The following is a 14,961-nucleotide window of genomic DNA, read 5'->3' as shown; positions in this document are numbered from 1 at the left end:
CACGGCCCATGTGTCAGCTGAGAGAGGCACGTGCGCCGCTGGTGTCTGAAATGCGTCCAGCCGCCTCTCACCCTGCCTCCTTGTGTTCCAGGGGACGGATGTGGTCACACCGTGCTGACGCCTCGCAGCGGGACGCTGACCTCCAAGAACTACCCTGGCACGTATCCCAATCACACAGCCTGCGAGTGGAGGATCCAGGCAGCCGAAGGGAGCTCTGTTCTCCTGGCCTTCGGGGACATGGACATCGAATCCTCCCAACGCTGCGCATCCAGCTTCTTGCTGCTCTCATCCCCTTCCGATGGCACCAGCCGCGGTAAGGACTTCCCTGGCACAGCCTTCGCCGCACAGGCAGAGGCAGCCACCAAAGCACGACGTTGCAGGGCGTACGGGGGGGATTTTTCCTTGCCTCCCTCGGTGGGCATAGAGCGCCGCAGGCGAAGTGGGACCAGTGCAGTACCAGGGAGGGCGGGGTTTGGGTAGGCCATGGACACCCTTGTGTGCCCAGAGCACAGCGTCAGCAGGGATCCATGCAGGGAGCAGGACTGGACGGAGAGGAGTGCGGGGGTGAGCCGGGGATCTTGTGCTGTGTGGACCCCTTGGCTGCATGCAGCACGGCTGGAGGAGAACTGGAAGCCCTTAGGGGTGAGTTAGCCCGCACAGGGGAGAATCACAGTGGTACGCCGGGCTGCAGCCTGCTCTCCAGGCTCTTGATCCATTATCGGGGTGCTCGGTGCTGGGCAAACAGGGAGGGAGACCCAGTCCCTGTCCCACCAGCTCCCAGCGCCACCTGTTCATTTCAAAGGGGTTCTGCCTGAGCAGGTGTTTGGCAAGACGCCAAACTCCAGGGGTCTCAGCGCCCGATGCTCCGCTAGGGTACGGCCAGTCCTGCTCCCAGCGGCCCAGCTCCGAGAACCCTTGTTGCGATTCCCACCGAGCCACCAGCTTTGTCCAAAGGAATCACCCAGGCTTGGGGTGGAGCCCATGGACTGAAAGAGTGTCGCCCTCTGGTGCCCTTCTCCACTGACCCTGGCCAGAACTCCCAGCGGGTGATGGCCTGGGACTGGCACCCAGTGACACACGGAGTATGGACCCACTGGCTGTGGCTTGACCTCTGAGCCCCACCGGCCGGTGCCGTTCTGCCAGTTCTGCTGCCTTTCGGCGTTCAGGAGCCCCCAGTGGGACCGAGGCATCTCCAGCACGATCCAGCAATCAAAGGCCTGAGCTACCAGGTCTCAAGCCTGCAACTGGGAACAGACCCCTCCCCGGCCCAGTGGGGCTCAGATCCGGCTGAAGGATTGTAACCAGGGTTACGCAACATCCTAGATAAGGAGAAGCTCCAGAAAATCTTTTGACAGAGGAGCTATATGGGACGTGGGGGGTCATGACAGAGGGGAAAGGGTGCAGGGATGGGAACAGATGTGTCTGCAAATTAATTAACTTTGCTGAGAAATTGCCCAAATATTGCAAGGATTTTCGGGGGGAGAGTTAATGGACGTAAGAGGGATTTGACCGGCCAGGCAGAGCAGCGGCTGCCTGCAGAGAAATCCTTGTGGAGGGAGGGAGAAACAACCTTTGGAAATCTCTGCCAGGGAGATGTCTTCCCAGAATCCGATCACTCACACAACAGGCTGCCCAGGCCACAGGAGGGGGAGGCGACCAGCCCCGAGCCAAGAGGAAACGGAGCTAACCGCGGCGTGGCACAGCCTGAAGCAGGAAGGGAATTGCCCGACAAAGAGGCACAGAGTGACAAGCAGCCAGGAAGCTCAGTGCACAGCGAAGAGAGGGCCCCATTGTGCTCAGTCAAAGGGACACAGGAGAGGGTCGCTGCAGGGAAATCAAATGCGTCTCTGAATAACCATAGAAATTGGAGACGGAAAATGCCTATTAAATCACTGAGTCCATCCCCGAGGGCCGGGACTGTGCCTACAGTCTATTCTCTAGGGCTCTCCCCCCGCAGTGTAGTTAGCCCTGGCGGGGAGAGTTCAGAGGAAGGACAAATCCCCGGGATGGTATTTTACTCAATATTTGGTAGCCAGTAATTTAGGCTCCCTTGTTAGGGCTTGGGGCTCAGTCCTCCACTGGGGGAAATCAGGGCAGCTTCATTGGCCTCCATGGAACTGCTCCAGTTTACCCCAGGAGAGAATGCAACCCATTGGCTTTGCTGCCCCGGGTCACACCCCCCTTCGGGCAACCCCCCCAGCGACCTTGACGGCAGCTGTGACGTTGGACGTGGGGGATCTGGCGCCGAGTTTAGCAGCCCAGCGTTGGAGCTGCGCTGTGCAGGCTGCTGCAGCTCCATTGGTGGGTGGACTCCATGGGGTCGGATAGGAGGAGCCCTGCAGCCGTCGATATTTCGGCCTTGCCCCGCCTCCCCCCGGCCCACGCAACACCACGGGACGCACCCCACGTACGTGGTCCTCACCTCACGCGCCCATCTCCTCCAGCGCCTCGTGCGGGGGCCGCATGCCGCTCCCCTGCCTGGAGAGGGACTGGAGATGCCCGTTCGTACTGGCAGCTCCCCACTTTGGCAGGGGTCATTAACGCCGAGCTGCATTTTGTGCGACTCGGACGCCCCTGGCGCTGGAGCTCCCTGCTAGGAAGTGCCATGAACACAGCAGCTCCTGCCGTGGGATGAAGCCAGCCGGGCAGGGACAGGTTAGTCCCAGGGCCTGCACATGAAATCCCTCTAAGCCAGGGGTGGGCGAACTTTGTGGCCCGAGGAACGCATCGGGTTTCGTAAATTGTATGGAGGGCCAGTTAGGGGAGGGGGTTGTGGCCCGGCCCCCACCTCCTATCTGCCCCCCCCCCTCCTGGGACTGTTGCCCCATCCAACCCACCCTGTTCCCTGATGGCCTCTCTGGGACTCCTGCCCACCCCCCCTCACTCCCTGTCCCCTGACCGTCCCCAGATCCCCACTGCCCCATCCAACCCCCCCTCACTCCCTGTCCCCTGACCGCCCCCAGATCCCCACTGCCCCATCCAACCACCCCTCACTCCCTGTCCCCTGACCGCCCCCAGATCCTCACTGCCCCATCCAACCCCCCCTCACTCCCTGTCCCCTGACCGCCCCCAGATTCCCACTGCCCCATCCAACCCCTCCTCTCATTCCTGACAGACACCCCCCGCCGACCCCTGCCCCATCCAACCCCCCCTTCTCCCTGTCCCCTGACCGCCCCCAGATCCCCACCGCCCCATCCAACCCCTCCTCTCATTCCTGACAGACACCCCCCACCGACCCCTGTCCCATCCAACCCCCCCTCACTCCCTGTCCCCTGACCGCCCCCAGATCCCCACTGCCCCATCCAACCCCTCCTCTCATTCCTGACAGACCCCAACCCCAGACACCTGCCCCATCCAACCCCCCACCCTCCTTCCTGACTGCCCCCGGGACCTCTGCCCCCATTCAATCCCCCGTTTTCCCCCTGCCTCCTAACCAGCACCCCGAACTCTCCTGCCTCTATCCACAGCCCCGCTCCCTGCCCCCTTACAGCCGGGCCACACTGCTGCCGCCACCACGCAGCTCAGAGCACCAGGTCAGGCCCCGGCTCTGCAGCGGTGCTGCCCCAGGAGCTCGCAGCCTCGCAGCCCAGAGCATTGCTGGCGGTGCAGTGAGCTGAGGCTGGGGGCGAGGGGGAACAGCAGGGGAGCGGCCGGGGACGAACCTCCCAGGCCAGGAGCTCGGGGCTGGGCAGGACGGGCCCGCGGGCCGTAGTTTGCCCACCTCTGCTCTAAGCCATTAGTATTTCCAAGGTAAAGAACAAGCAGGGGTGGGGGTGGGGGTGACCCCCTTTCAGCCCTTTCTCCAGCCCAGAGGAGCAAAGCAGGGCACAAAAACTCCACTTCTCTCCCCTGGCAGGTCACCTCTGCCGCTCCGTTTCTCGTGGCAGGCGCAGTTCACTCCGTGTGAACTGCTGAGTAAATGTTTAGGAGCCAGAACCACGTGTGGCTGCCAAAAGAGTCCATTCCGCCTGGGTTCTTTCCGACTCCGAAATACCCCGGCCTGCGCTTAAAGCCGCCCCGGGTGTCCCAGGGCGCTGCAGAGCTCCCGGCGTTACCGGGCACAGCCCACGTGGGAGTTAAAGCTTTGCCTCTCCTGGCTCTGGCTCTTTTAAAAACCCCTTGTGTTCGGTCTCCTCCACCCCCGCCCCCCCCCCAGTACTTCTACGCCCTCCCATGCCTAGTATTCCAGTCCTGAATGGCTTCTCCTCACCGCTGCGCCTAGGGCAACGCGATCATCCCCATTGCCCAGAGCGGGCACTGAAAGGTTAAGTAACTAACCCAAGGCCACACGGGGAGTCTGTAGCAGAGTGGGGACTGTGCCCACGTCTCCCAAGTCCCAGACTCGTGACCCGACCGTCAGGGCCGGCCTGCTCTCCTCATTGAAAGGGCAATAGTACCAGGTGTGAGGATAGGCAGGATGGTTCAGTGGTTAGGGGACTAGACTATGACTTGGAGCCCTTGCTTTTCCATGGGCTTCTTGTGTGACCTGGGCCAGGTCTCTCTGGGCCTCAGTTTGCCAGCTGTGCAATGGGGCCAGTAATTCTGCCCTGCCTCCTAGGGGCGGTAGGAGGGCAAATACATTGAAGACTGTGAGATTCACAGCTATTAGGGTAACAGAGAGTCACATAAGTAGCATAAAAAGAACAGGAGTCCGTGTGTCACCTTAGAGACAGACTTCAAGCTCAGTGCCCCTTTAGGCACCAAAATAAGGGCCAGATTTTCAAGTGCTCCCACTGTGACACTTCAGGGCCGATTTTAAGTGGAGCTCCACGCCCGACATGCTGTAAACCTGGCCCGTGATGTACTCGGGGAGCTGGGGATCATCACTTCCCAGCCCCCACATTTGTATAGAGGACGCGGTGATAATGAAAATACAAAAAACACATTTCAAAGGAGTACTCTTCTCATGCTGTGTGTGATTGGCCAGTGGAACTCCCTGCCACTAGATCTCACCGAGGCCAAGAATGGGGAGCAGAAATGTGAAATCCACAGCTGCCTTCGAAAGACAAAACAGCGTGTACCGGGCGTAAACCCTGCTGCTTCAGGGCAAAGCCAGTCATCAGTGGCTCGAGGTTGGGAAGCGTTTTCTGCTCCAGGTAGGTTATTTCTTAACTGTCCATTATGAGGTTTTTTCCCCACCTGTCCTAAGTGAGTATAAAGCTGACCGGGGCAGGTGCACTCAGATTGCCCAGGTGTAAATGACGACACACGGTGCAGTGCAAGGGGACAGTCAGCCCCACAAGGCCCTGGTCTCCCTTTCGAGAGCACCAAATTCCAGCACGGGAGGGAGGCACAAGCTTCTCTTTAAGGTCGGTGGGCTAGATTCATGGCCGTGGGCCAGGCTGCTTCGAGCCCTGGCCAGTGGGCATTCCTCTGATGAAGGGGGGATTCGCCTGGTGGCATGGATCCAGCTGTAAGCTGCATACCCCACTGCCACCAGCACAGGGCCCTGCCAGAAGGAGAGCAGGGCTGGAGCCGGCTGTGCTCCAGCAATCCCCAGCCTTTGCAACGGGCCTTGGGGGCCATTGCAGGCGGACATGAGTTAAAGCAGCTGCGGGACCCCACTGATTGGGAGAGCAACGAGGTGGCAGAAAGTCGCACGTGCTGTCCCCCAGCTACAAGGGCAGCAGACTGCGTGCAGCCAAGGGCGGCTCTGGCCGTGGATTCACACGCTCACAGCAGCAGGAGGAAGACAGATTTATTTATTTTTTTAAACCATCAGCGAGATCTTGCCATTTTCCTGACATTTCACAGGCTGTTTGCAACACCCCTGGGATGGAGCCTCCCTGGGCTCCAGTGTCATCCCCCCCTTTCCCCCCCGCCTATATATGGTAACAAATCAGGGAGCCATTTGCTGCATGTGGGTTGTGGCCGGTATATTTTTAAATGCGTCTTGCAAGGCCTGATCTAGCTACTCGACAAAAGGGATTGGGCCACAGGGCAGCGATCGCTCTCCAAGGGCCTCTTTCTGGAGTGGGGTGGGGGGTGCCTTGGCGGGGGGCGGGTGCTCCGTTGGACATGAGTTGTTTCTATCTGTTGATAATGTCTTGAAATGGAATTTGGTCTCCTTTGTGATACTTTTAAAAATTCCCTTTCTTTCATGCATGTGCACACTGGTTTGTTATTGTAGGGTTGCTCAGGAGCCTTGAGGCTGCACCACGCTGTGGTTTGTTATTGTAGGGTTGCTCAGGAGCCTTGAGGCTGCACCACGCTGTGGTTTGTTATTGTAGGGTTGCTCAGGAAGGCCGAGGCCGCACCACGCTGTGGTTTGTTATTGTAGGGTTGCTCAGGAAGGCCGAGGCCGCACCAGGCTGCGGTTTGTTATTGTAGGGTTGCTCAGGAACGCTGGGTTACAGTCACTGGTTCCCTCTAAATAGAGCTGGAGAGGCACTAATTTACACCAACAAAGAATTTGGCCCAGTAGGTCAGCTTGTGACCGGTGCAGCCTTTCCACTGAAGCCATTTTTTGGCTACAAGAGTAAGTTTTGCTTGGATTTTTTTGCCCATCTAGCTCACCCCACACTGGCTCTTGTTCCCAACTGGCACAAACACTATAAACAGATCCTTGCTCCCAGGCGGGGACTTTTGTGCCCAGTTTTAGCCTGGAGCAAAGCTTTCCTGGCTGCGTGTTGTGTTCACTGGGTTGCAGAGGGTTTCCGATTGCGGAAGCTCTGCCGGAGCTGGGGCTTGGAGCGGCAGGATGCGGGCTGCTGGGACAGGAGAGCAGCTCCTGGCTCCAGTCTCCTCAGCATGGTTGGGTTTTGTTTGCTGTGGGAAATTACACAGCTGGCAAACTCCACACAGCTGAGGCAAGCGGTGTGGAATGAGAGATTTCACGCCACCGTGCTCCGGCCCCGGGGAGCAGCCGGTCTTTGCAAGAGTCGTGACGCCAACAGCAGGGCAAGCTAGGATCCAACTTGGGTTGTCCCACGGGCTAGAGAAGATCTAGCTGAGTCAGCCTTCCCCACCGCCAGTGCTGAACCATCCTCCAGCCTGGCAAGTCCCAAAGGGAGGTAGCCTCTTCTGCAGATGGAGAGCAACCCGAATCCATCTCTGGCTAGGTCGTTGAGGTGCTCTGGTTGGATATTCAGTTTATGTCTGTCACTGGCCATCTTATCCCACCACCAAAGCTCTTGGCGACCACGTGATCACTGGCCACAGAGGGACATTCCTTGGTGAACTCACTTGGCAATTCATTGGGCTCCCACCGGAATAATCCATCAGTAGATCTTACCCACCAGCCGCAGATAACCACTGCTATGAGGGCCAGGGTTTTCATTAGACCTCAGCATCCGGCAGCCCCCATTGGGAACCATCTAGCAGATCTGAAGAGTGTAGCTGTGGTGTCCTGGGTTCCTTTGGACATCTGGCCCCACGCAATGAAGAACAGACCAGAGAGAGCCCCTCCAATGATCCTGCCTCCGGCTGGCCAGCCTGCCAGCCAGAGCACTCCAGACCTTAAAGCTGTGTAACACTGACAGACCCTGGTCATCGGCGGGCGGGATCGAACCTGGGGCCTCCGGAGCTAAATGCATGAGCCGCCTCTACTGCGTGAGCCAAAAGCCTTGTGACCCCTAGCTCAGGCTGTAGAGCCGACTCCTTCATCTCCAAGTGGTCTTGGTGCCACGAGAGGGGACAGAACATCACACCCAGGAGGTGTGTGGGTTACAGCTGCTGCAGCCACCGCTGCTGCCATTCCTAAAGCTCCACCGGCCTCCTTTTCTGTTCTCAGCCCAGCCCGCGCCCTGGTGCTGCCACACAAGGTGGTCCTAGGGGCTCCGCCTAGGAGGCAGCTAACGCTACATCTCAGGCGAGTTCCCAGACACCGTGTGTGGCTGTAGATTCCAGTAAGAGGGCTGTCACGTGACTGTCTCTTCATAAGAACAGCAGCCAACCCCGTTTCCCCTTGGCCAGAGGAAGGGATGGGGGTGAGGAAGCCGGGGGAGTCGACAACCCTTGCTTGACTCCTGAGCGAAGTTTCTGTGCGGAGGGAGGATTAGCAGTTTGTCTGCCCGGCCACTGCAAGCAGCGGAAACTGTTTATTTAGAATTGGTCCAGGCTTGCTGCGCCAGCCATTCATCCTGGAGCGTGCGGGAGACGTGCATCCCCACCCGCCTCCCGTCCGTCTACCCACACTCAGACATACACCCCCCACTTGCTCGTGCGCGCACACACACACACACACACTCTCTCTCTCTCTCTGCCCCAGAAGGTTCAGGGGCTGAGGCTGAGCAACGGGGATAGAACCTGGGACGCCTCACCCGAGGCCTGAGCTGCTGCCACTTGAACTAAGGGATTCATAGGCGCCGACTCGTGGGTGCTCCGGGGCTGGCAGCCAAGCTCCCCCCTCCTTGCCTCCTTCTCCCCCCTCCGGCGAGTGTGGCGCATCCCTGTTCCTCCCCCTCCCTCCCACCGCTTCCCGCTCCCCAGCCACCTAACAGCTGTTTGGCGGCGCTGTGGACTTTCTGGGAGGGCAGGGGAGGAGGCGGAGAAGAGGCAGGGCAGAGCCAGGGCCAGGGGGGAGGTGTCGAGCACCCACCGGGCAGAGGGGAAGTCGGTGCCTATGCAGGGATTAGCTTCTGCCTAGCTACTAGCAGTAGTAGACTCTTCTCCTACCTGTGTACCAGCCACCAGAGGGGGATACAACACACGGAGCCAGGATGCCACATTAATACCAATGAATTCCCATTGACTTGGGCAGGAGCTGGGAGCACTCAGCACCTGGCAGGATTTGGGCCCTGATTCGTGCATTTTGATACTCTCGTACATCCCAACATGCTGGAGCAGGCCCAGAAATCACTGTTGTTATCGCTCACTGAACTGTAGAGGGTTAAACTCAATAGTCTGCTCCCTTCCTCTGCAGGCACAGCTGGGAGGGCCCCTCGGGGCTCAGCAGATTGGGAAGTTCTGAGGAAAAGTTGGTTTAAAGTGGGAGAGGGGCCGAGGACAGGACGAGGTCAGTGTTGTGGTTGGAAGAGGGGCTTCCAGTCCCTCCCGCTGCTCTACTCACTGGCACTGGCCTTGGGAAAACAGGCCTCTTGGAAGTGCTGTTTGAGCAGGATGAGGATGTGGGATTCACTCACTCTGACTCAGATGTCGCTTCTGGCTAGTGATCGGCACCACTTCGGATGAATCACAGCAACATATACATAGCAAGCCAGACCCCCAGCCCAACTCCAACCGCTGCACCGTAGCAGAGCAGGCAGCACGTCCAGGAGAAGTGGGCAAGGCTAGAAGGTGCCTATAGCTGGCAATCCCCTGCTGCTGGGAGAGACCCGGGGCCATGAGCACCCGACTAAATTAGAGCAGCCTTAAGGCTGCTCTGATTTACGCTCGTGGTCTGAGTCCTCATAGTTTGGCTCCCGGATCTGGGGGCTGCAAAGGTGACCGAACATCCCTCTGTCCCCATCCCATCTCTGGTGTTGTGCTCAGTGCAGCTTGGCTAGACTGGATGTTGCAGCCTCATGTTTTGTGACGTGTTGCCTTGTGAGTGGAGTCTGAGCCACAAACGCCCCCAGAGCTTGAAGGAAGGGCATTTGGAGCGGGGGTGGTCGGTCAAAAGCGGACGTAGGTAGCGTACAACCTGAGCTGGTTGAAGGATTGGGCCCTCTGATGTTTAGCGATTATAACAGTTGTTCCTGGGGTCTATTCCCAGCTCTTGCACTGACTCATTTGGGGCAAGTCACTGCTCCACTCTGTGCCTCAGTTTCTCCACCTGCATAACTGGGAAGATAATATTCACCTGTGTCCCAGGAGGGCTGGAGAAAGTCACTAGTTACTAGAGCAACCGGCTCGATAGAGCAGTGGTTCTCAAACTTTTGTACTGGTGACCCCTTTCGCATAGCAAGCCTCTGAGTGCGACCACCCTTATAAATTAAAAAACACTTTTTTAATATATATATTTAACACCATTATAAATGCTGGAGGCAAAGCGGGGTTTGGGGTGGAGGCTGACAGCTCGTGACACCCCCTGTAATAACCTTGCGACCCCCTGAGGGGTCCCGACCCCCAGTTTGAGAACCCTTGCGATAGAGAGAGAAAACCATAAGATAGACAGGTCCCCGATAGATTAACGTTGGCAGAGCCGTTTGTGATCCTGCCAGGAGACGTGCTATAATAGCCGTGCTAAATGTTCCTGGTCTTGTGTGGCACAAACCCCAATCTAGCTACGGTGCCCTCCTGGCCCCGGCTCGACACACAAAGTGCTTGGTGCCAGCTCTGGGCAGGGTGAAACTTCCTGGGTCTGATTTACTGACCCCGTGGCAGGACCTTGCCGGTTGCTTGTTGCAGCAGAACGGAATGTAACGCAGGGGAGAGCAGGGGGCGTTCGCTGACTCTGCTGCATTGACAGCCTGGAGGGAGCAGCCCTGTGTATTGGGGCCGCTCGGAGTTTCTAGCCTGAATCGGCACATACCAAACACGTCAGTAACGGCGGAACATCTGGTACAGCATGTGTCATATGCCGCCATCTGGCAGTAATACGGGGCTGGCCGAACAGTGGAGGAGAGGGGAATCTTTCCCCCAGACAGGACCACCCCACCCCCCACCATTCACAGAGAGCACAGCTGGAGGCTCCTCTCTCGCCTTGGGACACAAGGTCTTAATGATGCACAAATTTGGGGTGACTCATCTGTAGCCCGGGAGGGCTTGGGGGGGAGGGGAAGGTTACAGGGTTCCTTTCTATCCCACCCACGGGCTTTTAATCAGAATTCCTCCCGTGTCTGTGGGGGGCTGAGCTTTGGTCTCTTCCCCCAGTAAACTTAGCCACTGCCGGGGTTCATGCAGCCCAAAGCAGGAGGGGCCAAATCCATCCCAGGTGCAGATCCATTGAGTCGGATTGACTTGTCTCAGGGTTTTCCTTTCGCGGTACAGGCCTGGTTTCAGAGGTGCTGATTTCAGGTGTGGTTCGTGGTGCTCAGTACGTCTGCCAGTCGGGCTTCTGCTCTGACACCGTCCACCACCACCACCGAGGGGCCCAGAGACGCTGATTGGACTTACGCTGGCTCATTATGTCTCCATGTCAGGCATCCCTAACGTTCGCATCCCACTTCCAGGCCACATCACGTCACGCCCGTCCGCCTAGACGGGGCAGGGTGGTTCCCTGCAATGCACTGGCCGATGCGCGGTCCTGAGGCTTAAGTGACTCAAGCAATGGCCCTTGCACCTGCTACCCAATAACAGCCTGTTCCACAATCTAGCAGCTCACACCCCTAGGACACTTTGTTTGATGGGCAGCCTAGGTTTTCCTTCTTGTCGGGTCCTTTTCCCAGCCTCATCCCTGTAGTATCTGAGCATCTTCCAGTCCTGCATTAAGCGACAGGACTAACATCTATCTCGTGGGTGGTTCGTTCTCTCGCTCATGGATTAGCCACTGGGTCAACGGGGCCCATCCCCAGGGGCTCCGGCCAATTGGGTGCCCCCATGCCCCAACCCTACTCCCCAGTGCAGAGAGCAGAGGCCGGGTCTGATGTGCAGGCAGGAGCCAGTGTTGCGGAGGAGACACGCTGCAGTGGTCTGTACTAGTTGGAGTGGAGTTTCCCCAGGGGCTGATGGCTGCCAGCCCAACTAACTGCATTGCTGTAGTCTACCCAGGGGGGACGAAGGCCTGTATAATCAAAGCCAGGTCATCATCCAGCAGGATGGGACGGAGTTTGCTAGCCAACCAGAGAGGCTGGAAAGCATTGCTCAGGGATACTGCTAGGCGAGAACTTAGCCTTGGCGAGGAATCCACAGCACTTCTGAACTACAGCCTGAACAGACCAACGGTGGGTGTGTCCCTTGCTCACTGGAGTCCCTTTGGCCTGCCCTAAATTCTTATAAACAGCTGCCATAAATCCTGCGTAGACTACTGGCCTGGTGCTGATACAATGACTCCCCACACACACACTACAGGGCACCAGCAGGGACTGATCCTGGAACAGGCATCTACCACTTGCGCTAAAGTGGTAACTATTAGCTGGTAGCAGTAGTAGGCTCTTATCTTCCTGTGTGGACACCAGCCACTAGCAGAGCAAGACGTAACACAGTGAACCAATGGGTTACAACACGTGGTGCTCTCTCTGTCGGGGTGGGGAACAGAGGTGCAGACACAGATTATTTGCAGCGCGGCTGGTTCTGCTAACAGTGCCGGGGAGCTGTGCGTTAGCCTCTTGTATCCCTGACCGCCGTGGCGACGGAAGCAATAACTCAACAGGACTTTTTTTCTCAACCCCCCCCCACCCCCCACCCCAGTGGTAGTTTCAAAATCCAAGCACAGTTGCCATTGAGGCATGTGACCCTTTCAGCAGGAAAGCGGAGCCTGTGAGAAGAGAGTCAGGTGGGCAGAGGGGGTGTTGAAATCCGTTTGGAAGGGACGGCTGTGGGGCACGAGAGTAGACGGGAGGCGTGTGCTCTGGAATTGGAGCATCGGAGGCTGCTGGAGAAGAAGAGAGGTTATGAGAAGCCGTTGGTGATCTTAGTGCTCAGAGCATCTGTCTCCATTGGGGATGGGGTCCCTGAAAGGTGACCCACAAAGAAGTCAGCATTGGAGTTGGGGGTCACTTTTTTTTTTTTTTTTTGCTTCTCTGCGATGCAGGCCTGGAAGATTTTCAGGGTCTCATTTCCTCCCCGCTGGGACACAGGCTACACACTACGTTGTGTCACCAACGCTTTTCAGGCCCGACACAGTACTATTGTTATGTCTTCTCCTTGACATCGTTACCTGGCTTTTGTTTAATAAACTTGTTTTACTTTGAATAGCAACCAACCCAGTGCTGTGACTGAAAGAAGAGTGTTTGCCAAACCCTCTGTTGTATTAGCAAGTTGCAGGCGTTGTCCCTTGAAAGGAGCAAGAAACCTTAGTAACTTCTGGGAGTGTTGCAGGAGAGGGCTGGATGCCACAGACGAATCTCTGGGGAACTTGAGCGCACTGCAGATTGCCTGCAAGGCCAGGTGAAGACTGGCAGAGTCTCGAGGAGTTTGCCGATGAGGAAGGCAGGCTGGCATGGCAGGGAGCTGACACACACTCGAATCTCCAACAAAGCGCTCTCTTGCTGAGGCAGAGACAGAACACGGTGGCTCAAAGTTCTGGGTGTCCTGAACAGCATGTTACTCCCGGCCCTGCCTCCATTCCCTTTGCTTGAGATATTAAATTCCAATCTTAGCTGCCCTTTGGGACTCCGTGGTGACCGCAGAACTCGTCAAATGACAACCTCACAAGAGCCAGGATCGAGGACGCTGAGCCATTTGGAGGGGAAGGGATTTTTAGCCAGATTGTTTAAAACTTTGGGCGAGATCCTCACCGGATGTAAAATTAATAGAACTCTGACTTCAGTGGTGCTCTCCTCACTCCTATCCTCTCAGGACACATCCCATAGTTTGTTTTGGGTCATTCTTATTTAACTCAAATGCCTAATGAACTCTTCAGAGTAAGGAATTCTGAGTTAAACACTGACACCATTTCATTTACGATGCACGTTCTCACTGTAAACATCCCTGAGACATCCAGCAGGTCCTCCAGCACAACCAGACTTGACACAAGCACATTTAAAAAAAAAATCCCTCTCAAGTTGCCTTTAAATGAGCAATTATGAATAGCTTCTTTGAGGTAAGGACGAAGGCTTGTGGACCTCATGGAGAAGAGCGTCAATCTTGGAAGGAGTGGGAAAATAAATGCCATCCTCATTGTACAGACAGGGAAACTGAGGCACAAAGAGGGGATGTGACTTGCCCAAGCTCCCACAGTGAATCAGTGTCAGAGCTTGGACTAGAACCCAGGAGTCCTGACTCAACCCATTGCACTGTCCTTGAGCGTATTCTTCCTCTTTTGTCCTTCCTGTTGTCCTCAGTGCTATAAGGGCCAATGCCTGGAATGAGCACCGCGGTATTGGAGAGGTGACACGTGCCTTGCTGAAGGACCCTCTGTCCATGTGAGCGCTGCCAGGGTTTGTTGAAGTGCCCGGGCAGCACGTCACAGAGAATTCCTCCCACCGTTCCTGGAACAGTTCCCGAGCGTCTCTTGAGTAGCACATGCCGTGTTGTAGCTGGTTTGGTTCCCAAGGCGGGTGAGGGAATCTCTTTTATTGGACCAACCTCTGTTGATGAGAGAGACCAGCTTTCGCGCTTACACAGAGCTCTTAAACACAGCAAGAAAGGGAGGGGGGGAAGATACAGCAGGAAGTGACCAATCAGGCTAGAGAGAGAGAGTCAGGTGCTTTGGTTTAAATTTGTCTTGCTTCCCTTGGGCTTCAGCCTTTCATCAGCCGAGGAGATATGTAAATGGAGTTAAAAATTGTCTAGCCACAGAAAACTTATCGCCAGTTACACAGGCTGTGAAGAGAACCACCCTTCGCATTCCACTAGGACCTCCAACCACTTTCTAAATGTGAACTAAGCCGTGTCCACCACTGAGCAATATTAATCTCCCTCTTTTATAGATGGGGAAACTGAGGCACAGAGCAGTAAAGTGACTTATACGAGGTCACTGTCCACTGTAATGGGTTTGAACCAGAACAGAGCCTGATCTGAACAGCTTGGACCCACCTCTACGTTTAAGCCTGGATCACCTTTCCTGGCTCTTTATTCAGCATCAAGTAGTCCTGCCTGAGTCCCACTAACCTCCTTTTTAGAGAATAACGTCTTATTGTTGGACCCCTCCCCCGTGTGGGAAGTGTCTGCCAGCTTTATGGTTCCCTTTCATCAGCTGCAAATCCTCTCAGATCGCCTCAAATTCGCCACGGACCTGCCCAGCCTTTCCTCCAGACTTCAGCCCAGATCCTCAGCTAGCGAAAGTGAAGTCACTGGAGCCGGGCCCACTTACACCTCTGTGGCTCTGACCCTCGCTATTTCAACTGGCTCCGTGGTCAGTCTCCTGAAGCTGTTATTGGCAATACAGGAGAGGCCAGGGATTTAAAATGCAAGGGACGGATCTTTGACCCCTCCTTTGCACCAGTCCAGCAGCATAAAGGAGATTTAAAGTAACGC

General features: G+C 56.4%; 1 protein-coding gene across 2 annotated transcripts in view; it reads left to right on the top strand.

Moving 5' to 3' along the window:
• The window catches only part of LOC123355320 (discoidin, CUB and LCCL domain-containing protein 1-like), a 63,444-nt gene that overhangs the window by 15,172 nt on the left and 33,311 nt on the right, over nucleotides 1-14,961 (top strand). For both annotated transcript variants that reach the window (XM_044997664.1, XM_044997665.1), the window contains exon 2: nucleotides 92-313. In XM_044997664.1, coding sequence (XP_044853599.1) covers nucleotides 92-313 — 222 coding nt within the window. The remainder of the gene's footprint in view (nucleotides 1-91; nucleotides 314-14,961) is intronic.

The sequence above is a fragment of the Mauremys mutica genome, chromosome 23, assembly GCF_020497125.1.
Source record: "Mauremys mutica isolate MM-2020 ecotype Southern chromosome 23, ASM2049712v1, whole genome shotgun sequence".
In the NCBI taxonomy this organism is placed as follows: Eukaryota; Metazoa; Chordata; order Testudines; family Geoemydidae; genus Mauremys; species Mauremys mutica.
Note: the sequence above shows the minus strand (reverse complement) of the source record. Positions and strands in the feature narration are given on the sequence as shown.